The sequence below is a fragment of the Phyllopteryx taeniolatus genome, chromosome 7, assembly GCF_024500385.1.
Source record: "Phyllopteryx taeniolatus isolate TA_2022b chromosome 7, UOR_Ptae_1.2, whole genome shotgun sequence".
In the NCBI taxonomy this organism is placed as follows: Eukaryota; Metazoa; Chordata; class Actinopteri; order Syngnathiformes; family Syngnathidae; genus Phyllopteryx; species Phyllopteryx taeniolatus.
The window spans coordinates 12,523,011-12,538,777 of NC_084508.1; the positions used below are offsets into that span (position 1 = coordinate 12,523,011).

The 15,767-nt window shown below is 43.6% G+C and overlaps 2 protein-coding genes across 3 annotated transcripts in view; both read right to left on the reverse strand.

Annotated features, from left to right (window-relative positions):
• Positions 1 to 3,297, reverse strand: part of unc13a (unc-13 homolog A (C. elegans)) — a 106,409-nt gene extending 103,112 nt beyond the window's left edge. The window contains exon 1 of the mRNA XM_061779944.1: positions 2,973 to 3,297. Coding sequence (XP_061635928.1) covers positions 2,973 to 2,994 — 22 coding nt within the window. The 5' untranslated portion in view covers positions 2,995 to 3,297. The remainder of the gene's footprint in view (positions 1 to 2,972) is intronic.
• Positions 3,298 to 4,617: 1,320 nt separating this feature from the next.
• hmg20b (high mobility group 20B) lies at positions 4,618 to 15,155 on the reverse strand. 2 transcript variants are annotated; one of them, XM_061779942.1, is made up of 9 exons: positions 15,026 to 15,136; positions 14,659 to 14,800; positions 13,544 to 13,744; positions 9,206 to 9,326; positions 9,064 to 9,110; positions 8,508 to 8,574; positions 7,655 to 7,870; positions 6,281 to 6,413; positions 4,618 to 5,096 (listed from the first exon to the last, which is right to left on the reverse strand). In XM_061779942.1, the coding sequence occupies exons 2-9, from the start codon at positions 14,737 to 14,739 to the stop codon at positions 5,084 to 5,086; spliced, it is 879 nt and encodes a 292-aa protein (XP_061635926.1). In that variant the 5' UTR covers positions 14,740 to 14,800; positions 15,026 to 15,136; the 3' UTR covers positions 4,618 to 5,083. The 2 variants fall into 2 exon arrangements, with proteins under 2 accessions (XP_061635926.1, XP_061635927.1); XM_061779943.1 differs by lacking the exon at positions 4,618 to 5,096 and having other exon boundaries at positions 6,277 to 6,413; positions 14,659 to 14,798; positions 15,025 to 15,155.
• Positions 15,156 to 15,767: the final 612 nt, after the last annotated feature.

The following is a 15,767-nucleotide window of genomic DNA, read 5'->3' on the forward strand; positions in this document are numbered from 1 at the left end:
ACTTTTGCTTTGCATAGTAGAGTTTCAAGTTGCACTTACGGATGTAGCGCCGAACTGTATTTACTGACATTGGTTTTCTGAAGTGTTCCTGAGCCGTGGTGATATCCTTTACACATTGATGTTGGTTTTTGATGCAGTGCCGCCTAAGGGATCGAAGGTCACGGGCATTCAATGTTGGTTTTCGGCCTTGTCGCTTACATGCAATGATTTTTCCAGATTCTCTGAACCTTTTGATGATATTATGGACCGTAGATAATGAAATCCCTAAATTCCTGGCAATTGTACGTTTAGGAACATTGTCCTTAAACTGTTCGACTATTTTCTCACAGACTTGTTCACAAAGAGGTGAACCTCGCCCCATCTTTGCTTGTGAATGACTGAGCAATTCAGGGAAGCTCCTTTTATACCCAATCATGGCACCCACTTGTTCCCAATAAGCCTGTTCACCTGTGGGATGTTCCAAACAGGTGTTTGATGAGCATTCCTCAACTTTCTCAGTCTTTTTTGCCATCTGTCCCAGCTTTTTTGGAACATGTTGCAGCCATAAAATTCTCAGTGAATGATTATTTGCTAAAAACAATCAAGTTTATCAGTTTGAACATTAAATACGTTGTCTTTGTAGTGTATTCAATTAAATATAGGTTGAACATGATTTGCAAATCATTGTATTCTGTTTTTATTTATGTTTAACACAATGTCCCAACTTCATTGGAATTGGGGTTGTAGTAAGCAGTTCCATTGCATGCTATTGGTAAGCTGAGCTAAGTGTTACCTGGGGTCTTACCAAATATACAAGATGCTAAAATGCTTTTCCTGGTAATTACGTTACAAAGCATCCTTCACTGAGGTAAAAGAGCCTCCATTTGTCTTGTATGGCTCATCATCGTCACGTAACAATCATGGCTGGCAATGTCTCTATGAAAACTAGGTTCATAGACTTACCTTTAAATTTTTTGAACAAATAAAATGCTTTCCATTCTTCATGATATTCCTAATGGAAAAGACCCGGTGGAAGTGCTACTAGTGGTGATTGACTGGTGCTATGATAAGTTAAAACTGACCAGGTATAATAGAAGAAACATTTAAATCCACCCACCCTATACATTTTTTTGAAAAAAAAAGTTTGTCTTAGGCTATGCAAAATGTCTCGAATGTTTAGAAAAACAAAATTAACTTTGACATTAACAAAACTTTAAACTTTAAATATTCTTTGATGTTTGCTTCATAAAAGACCAAACTGATTTTGAACTTCATTGAAGACTCCGCATTGATCACAAAAATGTGTGCACGGGTCATTGAAGACTAAATTGACTTAGATGTTTACAAAACCATGAATATTAAGTTCATTTAAGCATGAATTGTCATTGTCAACACTCTAAATTTAATGTTAACAAAAAAAATAATAAAATTTATTATATTTCCGAAGATAGCTGGGATTGGCTCCAGCACACCTAGTGAGGATAAGCGGTCCAGAAAATGGATGAATGGATGGAAAATCATTTCAATGTGTATATCTTTTGTCTTTTTGTGCCAGTGTAAACTAGTTATAGTGTAGCCTCGGTGTCGGCACCGAAATATGCTTATTCAGCTTGTGTGACAACACAATCCATCATTTGAAAGTGAAGTTGTGATGTCACAGCTCTGTCGCTGCAATGTTTATCACCGCTGATGCCGACCAACATAAAATACAATTTAGCTTAGCCTCGGGGCTACAACAGAGCATCATAATAGAACACAGGAGTACAGAGAGACCGAGTAGGTTGCCATGCCAACAAAAAGGATATAAAGGCACCAGGCTGAATCTCAAATCTGATGTTAGTGAAACGAGCTGCTCAGGATCTGGTGTGAACAAGATGGAGGAGGTGGAGTCTCTTCAAACTTCCATGGAGGCTTTGGAGAGCTGAAGACTCCATTGGACTTAGCACTTTTGAGGACAAACACTCCTTGGTGCTCATAACTGGGATGGATGACCATTTGAGTAAATACCCAAATTCTCCAAATAGTGGCCTTTTAGGACCTTTATTTGCATTTTGCATGCCATATATTGATGCATTTTCTATGCTGCCTATCACCTTCACAAGGAACTGGAACCTCTCCCAGCTGATTTTGTGAAGACCACACTCTGGACTGGTCGCCATTCAATCACAGGGCACAAACAGTAGATCGACAGGCAGCCATTCACAATTAAATTCTCACTGTTGCTAAGTGGGAACTGAACCCACGCTGCCTTGTAGGGAAGTTAAGAGTGAACCACTACACCAAGTGCCCCCTAAAAAAAATACCCAAAAATTTCCAATTACCACCTTCACGACCAACATTAAAATACTAGTCAATAAATGTATGAGATGAGGTTTTATTCCTAAAAATCCCAGATTTCGAGATCGGTGGTAGAGCAGAATGTTTATGTGTGTGGTTTTCTGTGATAAGATTAGCGGAGCACACCGCACATAATACGACCAAAACGGATAAATGTCTGATTTATCTTTATGTGTGGAGTCTGTCAGATTTAAAAAAAAACAAAAAAACAAAACTTTTAAGTTTTGAAAAATCCTTATGTGTGTACCAGGCCTGAGGGGGGCACTGCCCCCCCCCCCCCCCCTCTAGAACCGCCACTGCTTGGAACATAAAAGTTTGCCCACTCCTACTTTTAATGCTCACCGAGCTGAAGTCTCACCAGGTATGCACGATGAACGTTTGAACTCCCGAGTTTTTGTTTGACATTTGAGGCATATAGTATCTTCCTTTGAATTAGCCCACTTATGGTTGCAACCAGAACACCCGTAGAATGTGATAGCCAAGTATTTACAGAATGTGCCTGGATTGACTTGCGTGGGGTTACATCTTGTTTTAGTGCGCTTGATAACCATCATTACAGCCTTTTTTGTTTGTTTGAAATGATGGTTTCATCGCACGTAACTCACGTGTATGTTATGTTAACGCACTAAGAACGCTAGCACAAATGAGTGTCTTACCTCCAACACACAGCAAGGACATCTCTCGATGGAGTTTTTTTGGGCTCAATTGCCGGCCTCTTCGCTACTTTCCCTTGTGGCCGTCAAACGCCGCCTTCGAAGCGGCGAGGAAGATGTGACACGGACGCCGAGCACCAGCAGCAGCAGTAGCAGCAGCACCACCACCGTGGCAACACATGTGTGGGAATTTCTTCACACTTCGCTTGACGGTGAGCGTCGAGGCCCTCCCGTCGATATTTAAAAGAGAAGAGGCGTCCGTGCGCTAAAATGGTCTTCTCCTTGCCCCTCTCAGCTCTCAGCCATCTTTGCTAGGCTTTCAGAACCAACGCTGGGCGGACAGCTCTCCCCGTCTACGCGGTGACGTCACATTCCTGGGCCCGCCTTTCGGATATTTTTACTACACTTGCTGGTTGGTTAGCCTGCTCCTCACTAACTGATACCGCAGATTCAACTAATTCATATCAAATAAAAAAGAAAGATATACTTGCATCGAAATATATTTCAAAATAGCAGAAAAAAAGTAGTAGGTATATTTACTCGAGCAGGCGTGCCTAACTTATTTTAGTGAAGGGCCACATTGTACTTATGACTTCCTCAGAGGGCCGTTATGACTATGAATTATTGCCTCACATATACAACTAATTGATGGATAACTTCTGAAATTAAAACATTCTTCAACCATTATAAAATGTCTTTTAAAAGGGGGATTGGTAAGAAAAAAAATGCTTGCAATGCCTCAACATTTATTACAAGTGAAGACAATTTACAATTTTGATATTTTTACAAGAAACGTTGACGATTATGATTTGCTTTCACGGGCCACATAAAATGTGGTGGACCGGATCTGCCCCCCCGGGGCATGGGTTTGACACCTGTGCTCTAGAGGGAATTATGTTAAGATTTTCGTTTTTGAAATAAATTCGATACCATGATGTAGTTTGCATATCCGCCTCACAGTTCTGAGGTTTGGGGTTCAAATCTGGGCTGCAGCATGATCTCCTTGTGCTTTTGTGGCTTTCAGCTTCCTCCCAAATTCCCAACCATGGTTAAGACTCTAAATCAGCCTTATCTAAACTGCAGATCGGTGGCCATTTGTGGCCTCCAATCCATTTTATTTTGGGTGTCAGGCAACATATAAAAATTTGCATTTGAAACAGTCCGTATTGTTTCCCTGCATTGTGCACTGCACTCGTCCTGTGTAAACTGTTGAAAACCAATGTGGGCCAACAGTGCCTTCTGCTGGAAGCCATCAACAATTATAACTGGCCAAAATTGTGTGCCTCCAAATTATTCGTGTCTATTTTGTGTTAGTACGTGCATAATTTAATGACATCCAATAAAAGAGCTAATTATATGTTGCATGTACAATGTTTATTAAAAATGGGAGTGGACTTATATTTTGGTGACAGCATTTTGCTAAATTAGGGGACAAAATATTAGAAACAGCTCTGTGTGACAGTACAAGAGTAAATCCACAATCAATTTATTGTAATAGTTAATACTTCTCTAAAACTGAGAATTATTATCTTTGTTAAGACTTTTTAAAGGCAGTCAGTTCATACAGATCATGTTTTGGATCTAAATAAGAATGCTATACCCCAGTAAAGTGCCCAGTGAGTGAGTGATAATAAAGATGACAAAATGACAAAATTGTTTACCTTATATTGGAAATATTTTCAGCACTGTTTCAAACAGCATTTTGGAAACAATACAAATATAGTTCACAAGAAATAATATAAAATGATATGACAACATTCCATGATCAAGTCAAAAGCATAATTCATACAACGTTTCAATTATCCTAAATAACACACAAATGATCCCAGCCACCAATGCCACCCGGCATTACTTGTAAACTCATTATTACTGACAAAGTAAGCAGAGGAAATAGAAATAGTTTCTGCACATTTTAATGAAATGTCGCAAATGTCTACAGAAGAGGAGCAGTGCACACTCTGACCAACGATGTGTTCACGCCACTGCCCTTTCCATCCCTTGAGACATCTGCACCATCGGCTCAGATGGCGCCGAATGCGCGCGACGACGCTCTGCCCGAAACTCGTCCGGAATGCAGGAATGACTTGGGAGGCGGGAGGGGTTGTGCTGCTTTCCTACAACTTCTCACTTGAAAACATAAACATATGTTTTTGGAGCATACATCACATTCAGCGAGATGGGGAACATATGAAACATTTATTTTGGATTTTTTTTTTTTTTTATACAAATCTGGGTCTCTGGGGTGCTTGCCAACCGATCAGGTATGAATTTAACAATTTAATCTTTTGTTATCTACCTATTTGTGAAAATATGCCCGTAGGAGAGCCGTTCTAAAGATTTTACCAAATTGTGCTAATTAACATGACTTGGCCCTCCGCCAGCCCACATGGAAGCGCTATCATGCCAAAACCAAAAAGTAAGCAGAGCTACAGTGCTAGCACAGATTAGCCTTCGCTCAGTCATATTTGCATTAGCTTCTGATAACTGGCACATACTTGAATGTTTGAAAACGTTGTCGACGTGGTGGTGTGGGGTATTTGTGTTCAGCGATGTCATGTGCCACATTGTTACACTAATTGACAAAGTGCAATTCGGCTGCTTGGATGTAAAGTACTGCCTTCATAACTGAAAACACAATTTGTATGGGTGCTCGCGTTATGGGGTGGGGATATGGTTAACTTCGCCAGTGCTGGCTTTGCGCAAGCGCCAATCATTTGTAGTCTGGACACAGAGAGATAAACATTGTTTGCTCTGGAGGGAGTTGCAGAATCCCCAGAAGTCTTCAATAAAACCACTAAAAGTCGCTAAATTTGTTGCTCGATTCTTGAAAAGAAAAAAAAAAAAAAAAAAAAAAAGTCATCAGGGGTTCGAAAAAGTGGCTAAATATAGCAATACAGACAACACAGAGTTACCACTCACTCGGTTGCAACGCCCAAGCTTTTACCCCTGTCGTCATGGTAATGAAAGTTATATTCTGCATTTGGATGAGACAGAACTGGCCTGCCCCAAAACTGAAAAATCAAAACTTTTTTTCTTTTGTGCATTCTGGAGAGAGACCTTTTAAGACTCCGGGGAACTAATTTAAATTGTGGGAATTTTTTTTTATAATGCATCTTTCTCTCTTAAATGATGATCTAGTTTCTCAAACTAACATTAAAAATCTGATTCAGTGACAGGCCTTGTCTCAAATAAACATCTCACTTAAAATAAGTGGAAGTTAAGTTTGTGTGGCGTGCTTCAGAATATATTTTGTGTGTGTACACACACGTGTAGCGGTGAGTGAGAGAGAGAGAGAGAGAGGCATCATCTACCTGTCCAGGTGAGAGAGGACGTCACAAAGCTGCGTGAGCAAGGCGCGGTGCTTGTGAGGGTTCCCTTCGAGCGCACCGCTGAGACGACTGAGATACGAATCCAGGTTTCCGAGGGACGCCGTCTCGCCTGTGCCTGTTTTAAGATGCAGAGGAGGGAAAACCTATGGAGCTCGTGTCGATTCTAAGATTTTGCATATATTTTGCAATGTTTTTCCAGACTTTCACCACAGCCCATTTCAATTGTTGTTGTTTGTTTTTCAGATTATTCCCTTTAGTCTCCTCTTGAACAGGGGATATGCAAAAGCTACAGCAGTGGTTCGCCCACTAGTGGAATGCGAAATAATTGCTGAAACTGTGCATACTGTTACAGTGGCTGAAACTTTTTGTTTTTTTAAAAATCCAGTACAGTATATTTGTATAGATTAATTGTATGAGACTTTTAAGTTTATTTGCATTTGTATCTTTTAGAACGGTTTCTTTTCAAACATTTAGGTAGGAGAAATGTTTATTAACCTTTTATGTGCAATACATTTGAATTCAATTATTTAAGCACAGTTTCTTTATTTTCCTATACACTGGTGCCTCGAGATATGAGTAACCTGAGTTTTTTGAGATACGACCCATCGATTGGCCGAGTTTTGCTTTGACTTGAGAGCCCAAACTTGAGAAACGAGTGCTGTACGGCAGCAGGGGGCTCCACTCACTTGACAATAAGCAGCACTTTGGCTAATATAATAAATATTCATCAAAAACGAGTTGGATTCAAAAGTATGGTGATGCGTAATTGAATATTAAGTCTTACTCACCTAAAATGTGGTGTTTCATTACAAATAATGACATCTTTCGAGTTGTGTATCAGATGTAAATACAGGTCCTCGGTGAATGATGGAGCACTGTTCCCGTGGTGGCGACATAACCCGAATTTGTACATAAGTCGGAACACGGCATAGTTTATCACTAAGCTATGCTAATTCAGTAATTAAGCCAAAATTACAGTAACTATTTGTATAACAAACACTTCAAGGCCATAGATATAAAACAATCAAATGGAAAAAAAGGAAGTGCGGCAGAAACTGAGCGTGCCTTCTTGTGTTGGGCGGTGACGTATTCTTACACCTCTGTGCAAACTACCCCGTAGCGCCATTTGTAACCTCGAGAAGCTATTATGTCGGGACCATTGTAAACAGACGACCCCCTGGACCTGGACACAAAAGCTGAAATGGTGAACTCTTGTTTCCTATTCATCTTTTGACATCAAACCCAAATGTTTTCAGCAAAAACAAAGGAACTGCCTTTCTGTTCCGATACTTTCGGATGGGTGTGTACGTCACAGAATTAGTTATATGAGGTGATGCAGTGTCTTTGGCTGCTGACCTGGTAGCGGCACAACAGACAGACTGTTGACAAGCGTATGCTTAATGGCCAGCAAGTGCTGGTGAAGAGCCTGCGTGCGCTTCTCGTCCTGGTTCAGCTCCGCCTCCAGGCGCTCTTTGGCGTTGTACATGTCTTTGATGTGCCTCTGCAGCACCGCGTTCTGCTCCTCAAACTCAACGTTGGCCTTGCGAAGTCGACGCAACTCCGCCTCTCGAGCTGCGGTCCGATTGAGGAAACAAACAATAATTCAATGGAAATCAACAGCACATCTTAACTTGCATGTTGATTCGCAATGGTATTAAAAACATACAGAGGCTGGATTTAGTGTCCAATTCCAATTTAGAGCCTGCTATTACTGTTGTTGTAGGAATATTTTTGATATTACTGTTGTAAACACTGGGAAAGACCAAGTCTTTTTACTTTATTCCTTGCAAAAAAGAGCAGAGATGGGTAGAATGCAGTACGCAAGGTCTTCTACGCTTATAATAAACTTGAGTCACTTCGTGATCACAAACACACAATTGTTGAAAGATACTTGGAAGAGGATATATGACAATAACATTGGGCAATAAGCCACATGCTGCTTCATCAAGTCTTAAAAGGGAAAGCCAGTACAGTGTATCCCCGCATAGTCGCTGTTCTGCATTGGAAAATTTGCAGATTTTTGGGGGGGGCGGGGCGCCTCTGTTATTCACTGAAAAACTATTCAATGTTTTTCAACTCATTTAACTCACCCTGGACTGGTCGCCATTGAATGACAGGGCAATTGAGGAGCAACAGAAGTTAGTCATGTGAACCACAACACGACCAACAGTCCTGAAAACATATATTATACTTTTAAAATTTTTGTTACCTTTATTCTGATCAAGGAACTCCTCTGTGAAGATCGGGATGTCAAACCTGCTTGGGAGCTCAGATGTCTATAGAGGGGAAGGAAAAAAAAAATCTTTTTATCACGGCACCTGCTACCACACTTACAGTACACTAAACACTGAGGAGCCTCCTGATTACAAACCATCATTGTTTACGGTTACCCGGAAAAGGGGGTACAAAATAACTTTGTGTGAACCACATGCTGCTTCATTAAGTCTCAAGACAAATATATTATCATCATCTGATTGCATGTAGCAGTCTGTTCTAGTGAATTTCCATCATGATCAACAATTATTACATAAATGACAGACATTGTTGTGGAAGTTTGCAGTGGCGTAGAACTGCACGTTATCATGATATAAATAACAAATACATGTTAGTTTTAGTTAGTACAAATGTTTTGACCCGGTCATGTAGCTAAATGAGGTAACAAATATACAGTATAAAGTGGCCTCACTATGCCGCAGTCCAGTTCAACTCCACTGCATATTTATCATTTAAATGACTCTCTGGGTGTGTGAGGGAGTGCCACGCACCTTTGGCAAGCCTGAACTGGCACTGATAATTACAGAGGGATTATCCTCTGAAAGAGAGAATGTTTATGAGTACAAGAGCACATTGCACAACAAATATGGTGCTTTCAACTGCGCACACGAGGGGGGACAACGCCAAAGCCACCTTTCTTAATCCTCTTGTCTTGTATCTTGGTGCTGGTGATCTGATACGCCTCCGTCTGGTGATATTCCTTCAGTTCCTGGGCGTACTGCATCTTCTCCCGCTCTGCCTCATCCAGGTAACGCTGGGAATGCACAATAAAGATGACTCCCAAACATAACATCATTATTAAATATTTTTTTTTTGCTGACAAACTTCTGCTCCACACTTCAGGCCAGTTGCTGGCCGTAAAGAAGCAAAATAAGCAGGCTATATATATTCGCCCATATTTCAGACACGTTTTTCATTTTCGGCACTCGTTCGTTGTTTTCGTCCTCGTTCATTTCCTCCTCTCCCGCATCTGCCACTGTTCCTCTGTCCGCTGCTGCTGAGATTCTCACAGTACGCCTATGGGTCTGCTCTAGCCAATAGGAGACCAGTATCTCGGGGGTGGACGGCGATGCGCATTTAAATTTGCATCTGATTGGTCAAACTCAGATAGATGCCAAACGCATGCAACAAAACATGCAGTACCACATATGTATTCATTTATTCCACATCTTTCCAATATAGTCACCTTATCGTGGTGGAGGGGTTTGTGTGTCCCAATGATCCTAGGAGCTAAGTTGTCTGGTGCTTTATGCCCCTGGCAGGGTCACCCATGGCAAACAGGTCATAGGTGAGGGGCCAGACAAAGCACGGCTCAAAGACCCCGTACGAAGAAAACAAATTATGGACTCAGTTTTCCCTTGCCCGGACGCGGGTCACCGGGGCCCCCCTCTGGAGCCAGGCCTGGAGTTGGGGCTCGAAGGAGAGCGCCTGGTGGCCGGGCCTGCACCCATGGGGCCCGGCCGGGCACAGCCCGAAAGGGTAACGTGGGTCCCCCTTCCCATGGGCTCACCACCTGCGGGAGGAGCCATAGGGGTCAGGTGCAATGCGAGCTGGGCGGTGGCCGAAGGCGGGGACCTTGGCGATCCGATCCCCGGCTACAGAAGCTGACTCTAGGGACGTGGAATGTCACCTCTCTGGCAGGGAAGGAGCCCGAGCTGGTGTGTGAGGTCGAGAAGTTCCGACTAGATATAGTCGGACTCGCCTCCACGCACAGCTTGGGTTCTGGTACCAGTCCTCTCGAGAGGGGTTGGACTCTCTTCCACTCTGGAGTTTCCCACGGTGAGAGGCGCCGATCAGCTGTGGGTATACTTATTGCTCCCCGGCTCGGCGCCTGTACGTTGGGGTTCACCCCGGTGGACGAGAGGGTAGCCTCCCTCCGCCTTCGGGTGGGGGGACGGGTCCTGACTGTTATTTGTGCCTATGCACCAAACACCAGTTCAGAGTACCCACCCTTTTTGGAGTCCTTGGAGGGGGTGCTGGAGAGCGCTCCCGCTGGGGACTCCATCGTTCTGCTGGGGGACTTCAATGCACACGTGGGCAATGACAGTGAGACCTGGAAGGGCGTGATTGGGAGGAACAGCCCCCCCGATCAGAACCCGAGCGGTGTTCTGTTATTGGACTTCTGTGCTCGTCACGGATTGTCCATAACGAACACCATGTTCAAGCATAAGGGTGTCCACACGTGCACTTGGCACCAGGACACCCTAGGTCGCAGTTCGATGATCGACTTTGTGGTCGTGTCATCGGACTTGCGGCCGCATGTCTTGGACACTCGGGTAAAGAGAGGGGCGGAGCTGTCAACTGATCACCACCTGGTGGTGAGTTGGGTCCGATGGTGGGGGAAGATGCCGGTCCGACGTGGCAGGCCCAAACGTATTGTGAGGGTCTGCTGGGAACGTCTGGCGGAATCCCCTGTCAGAAGGAGTTTCAACACCCACCTCCGACAGAACTTTGCTCATGTTCCGGGGGAGGCGGGGGACATCGAGTCCGAGTGGACCATGTTCCGCGCCTCCATTCCTGATGTGGCCGACCAGAGCTGTGGCCGTAAGGTGGTCGGTGCCTGTCGTGGCGGCAATGCCCGAACCCGTTGGTGGACACCAATGGTGAGGGATGCCGTCAAGCTGAAGAAGGAGTCCTATCGGGCCTTTTTGGCCTGTGGAACTCCTGAGGCAGCTGATGGGTACCGGCTGGCAAAGCGGAATGCAGCTTTGGTGGTCACTGAAGCAAAAACTCGGCAGTGCACCATCAACACTGTGTATAGTGCACCATCAACACTGTGTATAGTGGGGATGGGGCGCTGCTGACCTCGACTCGGGACGTCGTGAGCCAGTGGGGAGAATACTTCGAAGACCTCCTCAATTCCACCGACATGCCTTCCCATGAGGGAGCAGAGTCTGTGTTCTCTGAGGCGGGTTCTCCTATCTCTGGGGTTGAGGTCGCCGAGGTGGTTAAAAAGCTCCTCGGTGGCAAGGCCCCAGGGGTGGATGAGATTCGCCCGGAGTTCCTCAAGGCTCTGGATGTTGTAGGGCTGTCCTGGTTGACACGCCTCTGCAACATCGAGTGGACATCGGGGACAGTGCCTCTGGATTGGCAGACTGGGGTGGTGGTCCCCCTTTTTAAGAAGGGGGACCGAAGGGTGTGTTCCAACTACAGGGGGATCACACTCCTCAGCCTCCCTGACCGAACCCCCTGATACGGGCTGTCCGGTCCCTGTACGACCGGAGTCAGAGTTTGGTCCGCATATCCGGTAAGTCGGACTCGTTTCCGGTGAGGGTTGGACTCCGCCAAGGCTGCCCTTTGTCACCGATTCTGTTCATAACTTTTATGGACAGAATTTCTAGGTGCAGCCGAGGCGTAGAGGGGGTCCGGTTTGGTGGCCTCAGTATTGCATCTCTGCTTTTTGCAGATGATGTGGTTCTGTTGGCTTCATCAAGCCGTGACCTCCAACTTTCATTGGAGCAGTTCGCAGCCGAGTGTGAAGCGGCTGGGATAAGAATCAGCACCTCCAAATCTGAGACCATGGTCCTCAGTCGGAAAAGGGTGGCGTGCCCTCTCCAGGTCGGGGATGAGATCCTGCCCCATGTGGAGGAGTTCAAGTATCTTGGGGTCTTGTTCACGAGTGAGCGAAGAATGGAACGGGAGATCGACAGGCGGATCGGTGCAGCGTCTGCAGTGATGCGGACTTTGTATCGATCCATTGTGGTAAAGAAGGAGCTAAGCCGAAAGGCGAAGCTCTCGATTTACCGGTCGATCTACGTTCCTACCCTCACCTATGGTCACGAGCTGTGGGTCGTGACCGAAAGAACGAGATCCCGGATACAAGTGGCCGAAATTAGTTTCCTCCGCAGGGTGTCCGGGCTCTCCCTTAGAGATAGGGTGAGAAGCTCGGTCATCCGGGAGGATCTCAGAGTAGAGCCATTACTCCTTCACATCGAGAGGAGCCAGATGAGGTGGCCGGGGCATCTGATTCGGATGCCTCCCGGACGCCTCCCTGGTGAGGTGTTCCGGGCACGTCCCACCGGGAGTAGGCCCCGGGGACGACCCAGGACACGCTGGAGAGACTACATCCTTCGGCTGTCCTGGGAACGCCTCGGGATCCCACCGGAAGAGATGGATGAAGTGGCTGGGGAAAGGGAAGTCTGGGCGTCCCTGCTGAAGCTACTGCCCCCGCGACCCGACCTTGGATAAGCGGTAGAAGATGGATGGATGGATGGATCTTTGCAATACACATATTGCACGTTCCATTATCACGAAAACATTATTTTTTCGATATATTGTGCAGAGCTGAGTTCATTCATGTATAATTTTCATTCGCTAGATAATATAAGGCCTCCTCTACCCCTATTGGATATAAATTATAAAACATGTATTCAATAACTTGAGCTTTTATTTAGGATATTTATTTAATAGTTTTAGACCAGTCAAATATATCATAAATAGGATCAAAGTTGTTTAATTGAACACAAAGCGGATATATTTTGCACGAATCCATTACCTATTCTGTTCTATGAATAGCAACAGGTGGATACACAGCTTTATTGTACCTTTTGCCGTCCAATGGAACGTCCATTGTTCTTCCTGTCACTGTATGCTGCTGACATAGATAAAACAGCAACTATATAGTTCTGATTAATAAAAAACTATTTAAATAATACAAAAATAAACATTTATAATAATGCTTAGATGACATAATTTCAGTGTACTTTAAAAAAGTAAATGTAATTTTTTTGGGGGATTTTCCTAAGAGTCAACGTATACCAAACCGGAAACACTGACTGCAAAACCAAGATCCAAATTGTTTGATTATGTGAACTGTTCCACTCCTAACAGGTAGTTTAAAAAAGATTGACTTGATAGTAGAAATTCACACTCAATGGGTGGGCCGGCACACCCAAGACAAAAATATGAGCATGCAATCAATTAAAAAAATCAATATCCTCTGTAAGGGGCTTTAGATTAATTCGGATTTACCTGTTTGTCATTTGGTGCTAATCGCGTCCATTCTGCTCCGAGCCTCTTGGTGATTTCCGGGAATGGTAGATCCGGATATCGAGCCCGCATCACTTCCCGTCGCTCATTCAAGAAGCGGACGTACCCGGTTACTGGCGCCTTGGGACCGTTGGGTAGCACTTTCTTCCTTTTCTTGCCCTTGGGCCATCCCCGCTTCTTAGGCTGCAGTGAAGGTAAACAACACGAGAGTAGTAGTAGAGCATCTCTGCTTTACTCATGTGTAGGACTGTCAATGTGACAGGGCAGCCCAAGTAATACAATACACCGGAAACTCCAAAGTACAAAAAACAAACAAACAAAAAAAACATGTGGACACAGTACAATGTTATACATCTAAACAGTTATTATTATATGCATGTATACTATACACGGTTTAGGTTATTATCCACATTTATACACCTCCATTTTAACTTAATGTTCAAATATGACTTTCAAGTTACAATATTATGCATACATATCATGCATAAACAGTTTCCGACACCGTACGTAATATAAATTATTAGTGCATCATTATATATCACTTTGAATAATAGTCTGCATGTCTCACTTTGCACAATTACTGTAGCACAACTTGATTATATTTATAGCTTTGTAGTTACCACATACAACAACAACTTACTGTTGTTTTTTGTTTGTTTGATGCTTAAGTAAGATTTCAATTCTTAGTCAATTCTCGTTTGTCCATCTATCCTTCTAAGTCTGTAGCTCGTCTAATGCGGCACAAGGCAGGCTCAGTTACACCATACTTACCGTTTTTCATTTGATTTGTTTAGATTTATGAACTAGAAGTATTTTTCAAACAAATATTTACTGTAATTATGACTTTATTATTGCTTTAGCGTAAGCTACTGATTGGCTACGGTACATTTCGACTTACGTACACCTTGGGGTTAAGTCGAGGCCGTAGGAACAGAACTCCAACGTAAACCGAGGACCCCCTGTAAACGTTTTATGATGGCGGCTGTTTGAGCACAGAACTATTAATTAATTCGCATTATACAAAAAGGAAAAATGGACATAAATACAAACATGAAGTGATCCTTGGAGATTCCAGTTAATGAAAACAAAGCACCCACCTCGTCTTGAGGCTGTTCTGTGGATTGCGAGGCTCGAGCGTGCTGCGGAGCATCATTCTGCTCCTGTTTGACGCCACCCATGATCTCCGTCCGTCCTGCTGAGGTGTAAACGATGCGGATCCCGTCCTGGTTACGCCGTGCTGTGGCAGGGAAACGGTAAACGAAACGTGAATAAAACGAAAGCAACAACGTCGCGTCCCCCGCATGGACGCCGCTTCTCCATTGCTAACGCGCTTGCTAGCATCCATTGGGACAATAATACAAGAGGGGAAAAAAACCATACTGGTGTGCAAATACAAAAACAATCAGACTTGATGATTTGTATTCCAATATAGGGACTTATATGAAATACGCCGTTGTACAAACCTTTTTTTTTTTTTAATTCGGATTGGATAATTACTACTCCACTCGCCGGGGGTAAAAAAAAACTCAGTAAAGCAGGAAGACGAGCCAGGCTGGCAAGTGATTGGTCAAAAAGGACACTCGCGATTGGTCTATTTCTTTTATTCTGATTGGTCAATACGGTTACTCCTCATTGGTTGATATGATCGTAGGTGTTTCTACACGTCATAGGCGATCGCTTTTTTAATCGTTGCTTAAATATCTCGAAACAGTAACAACGTACAAGCTACGACACGACGCATAAATTCCTTTGTATGAGCGTTACAATCTCAACACTTATAGCTCTGTCCCAATATGTACAAAAATGGGTAGGACTAAATGTTTGGCCTTCGTATGGAAAATAAGTTTGTAGTTTTCCAAATTTAGAGGCAGAAAATGACGTAGATTTTCAGTTTTTTATTTTATTTTTTTTATAAAAAAGATGAATCAATTAGGGACAACTTCCTGTAAAAGGATTGTCACCTCTATTGCAATAATTTCATGTATGGCACTATGTACATCAATAGGAAAGCACATGACTATGTTCAAGCCACAGAGCGTTGCTTTTATTTTACCTTCAACTTTAGATTTGATAGGTCTGGATTTTATCAGCAGTTTACTAAGGATGCAAGAAATGTTATTTTAAAAGGTAAGCTGCTTTCATTATACAAAAACATGAAAAGTAACAAGCAAATCATCATTGACCAACCTCGTGTGTATGATTTCTA

Excerpts from the sequence above, each read along its gene's own strand:
- hmg20b (XM_061779942.1), bottom strand. The coding sequence starts at position 14,739 with ATGGGTGGCGTCAAACAGGAGCAGAATGATGCTCCGCAGCACGCTCGA. Across the intron at positions 13,745-14,658 it reads CAGAACAGCCTCAAGACGAG|CCTAAGAAGCGGGGATGGCC; the intron begins GTGGGTGCTTTG and ends CCTTCACTGCAG. Across the intron at positions 9,111-9,205 it reads AGACAAGAGGATTAAGAAAG|AGGATAATCCCTCTGTAATT; the intron begins GTGGCTTTGGCG and ends TCTCTCTTTCAG.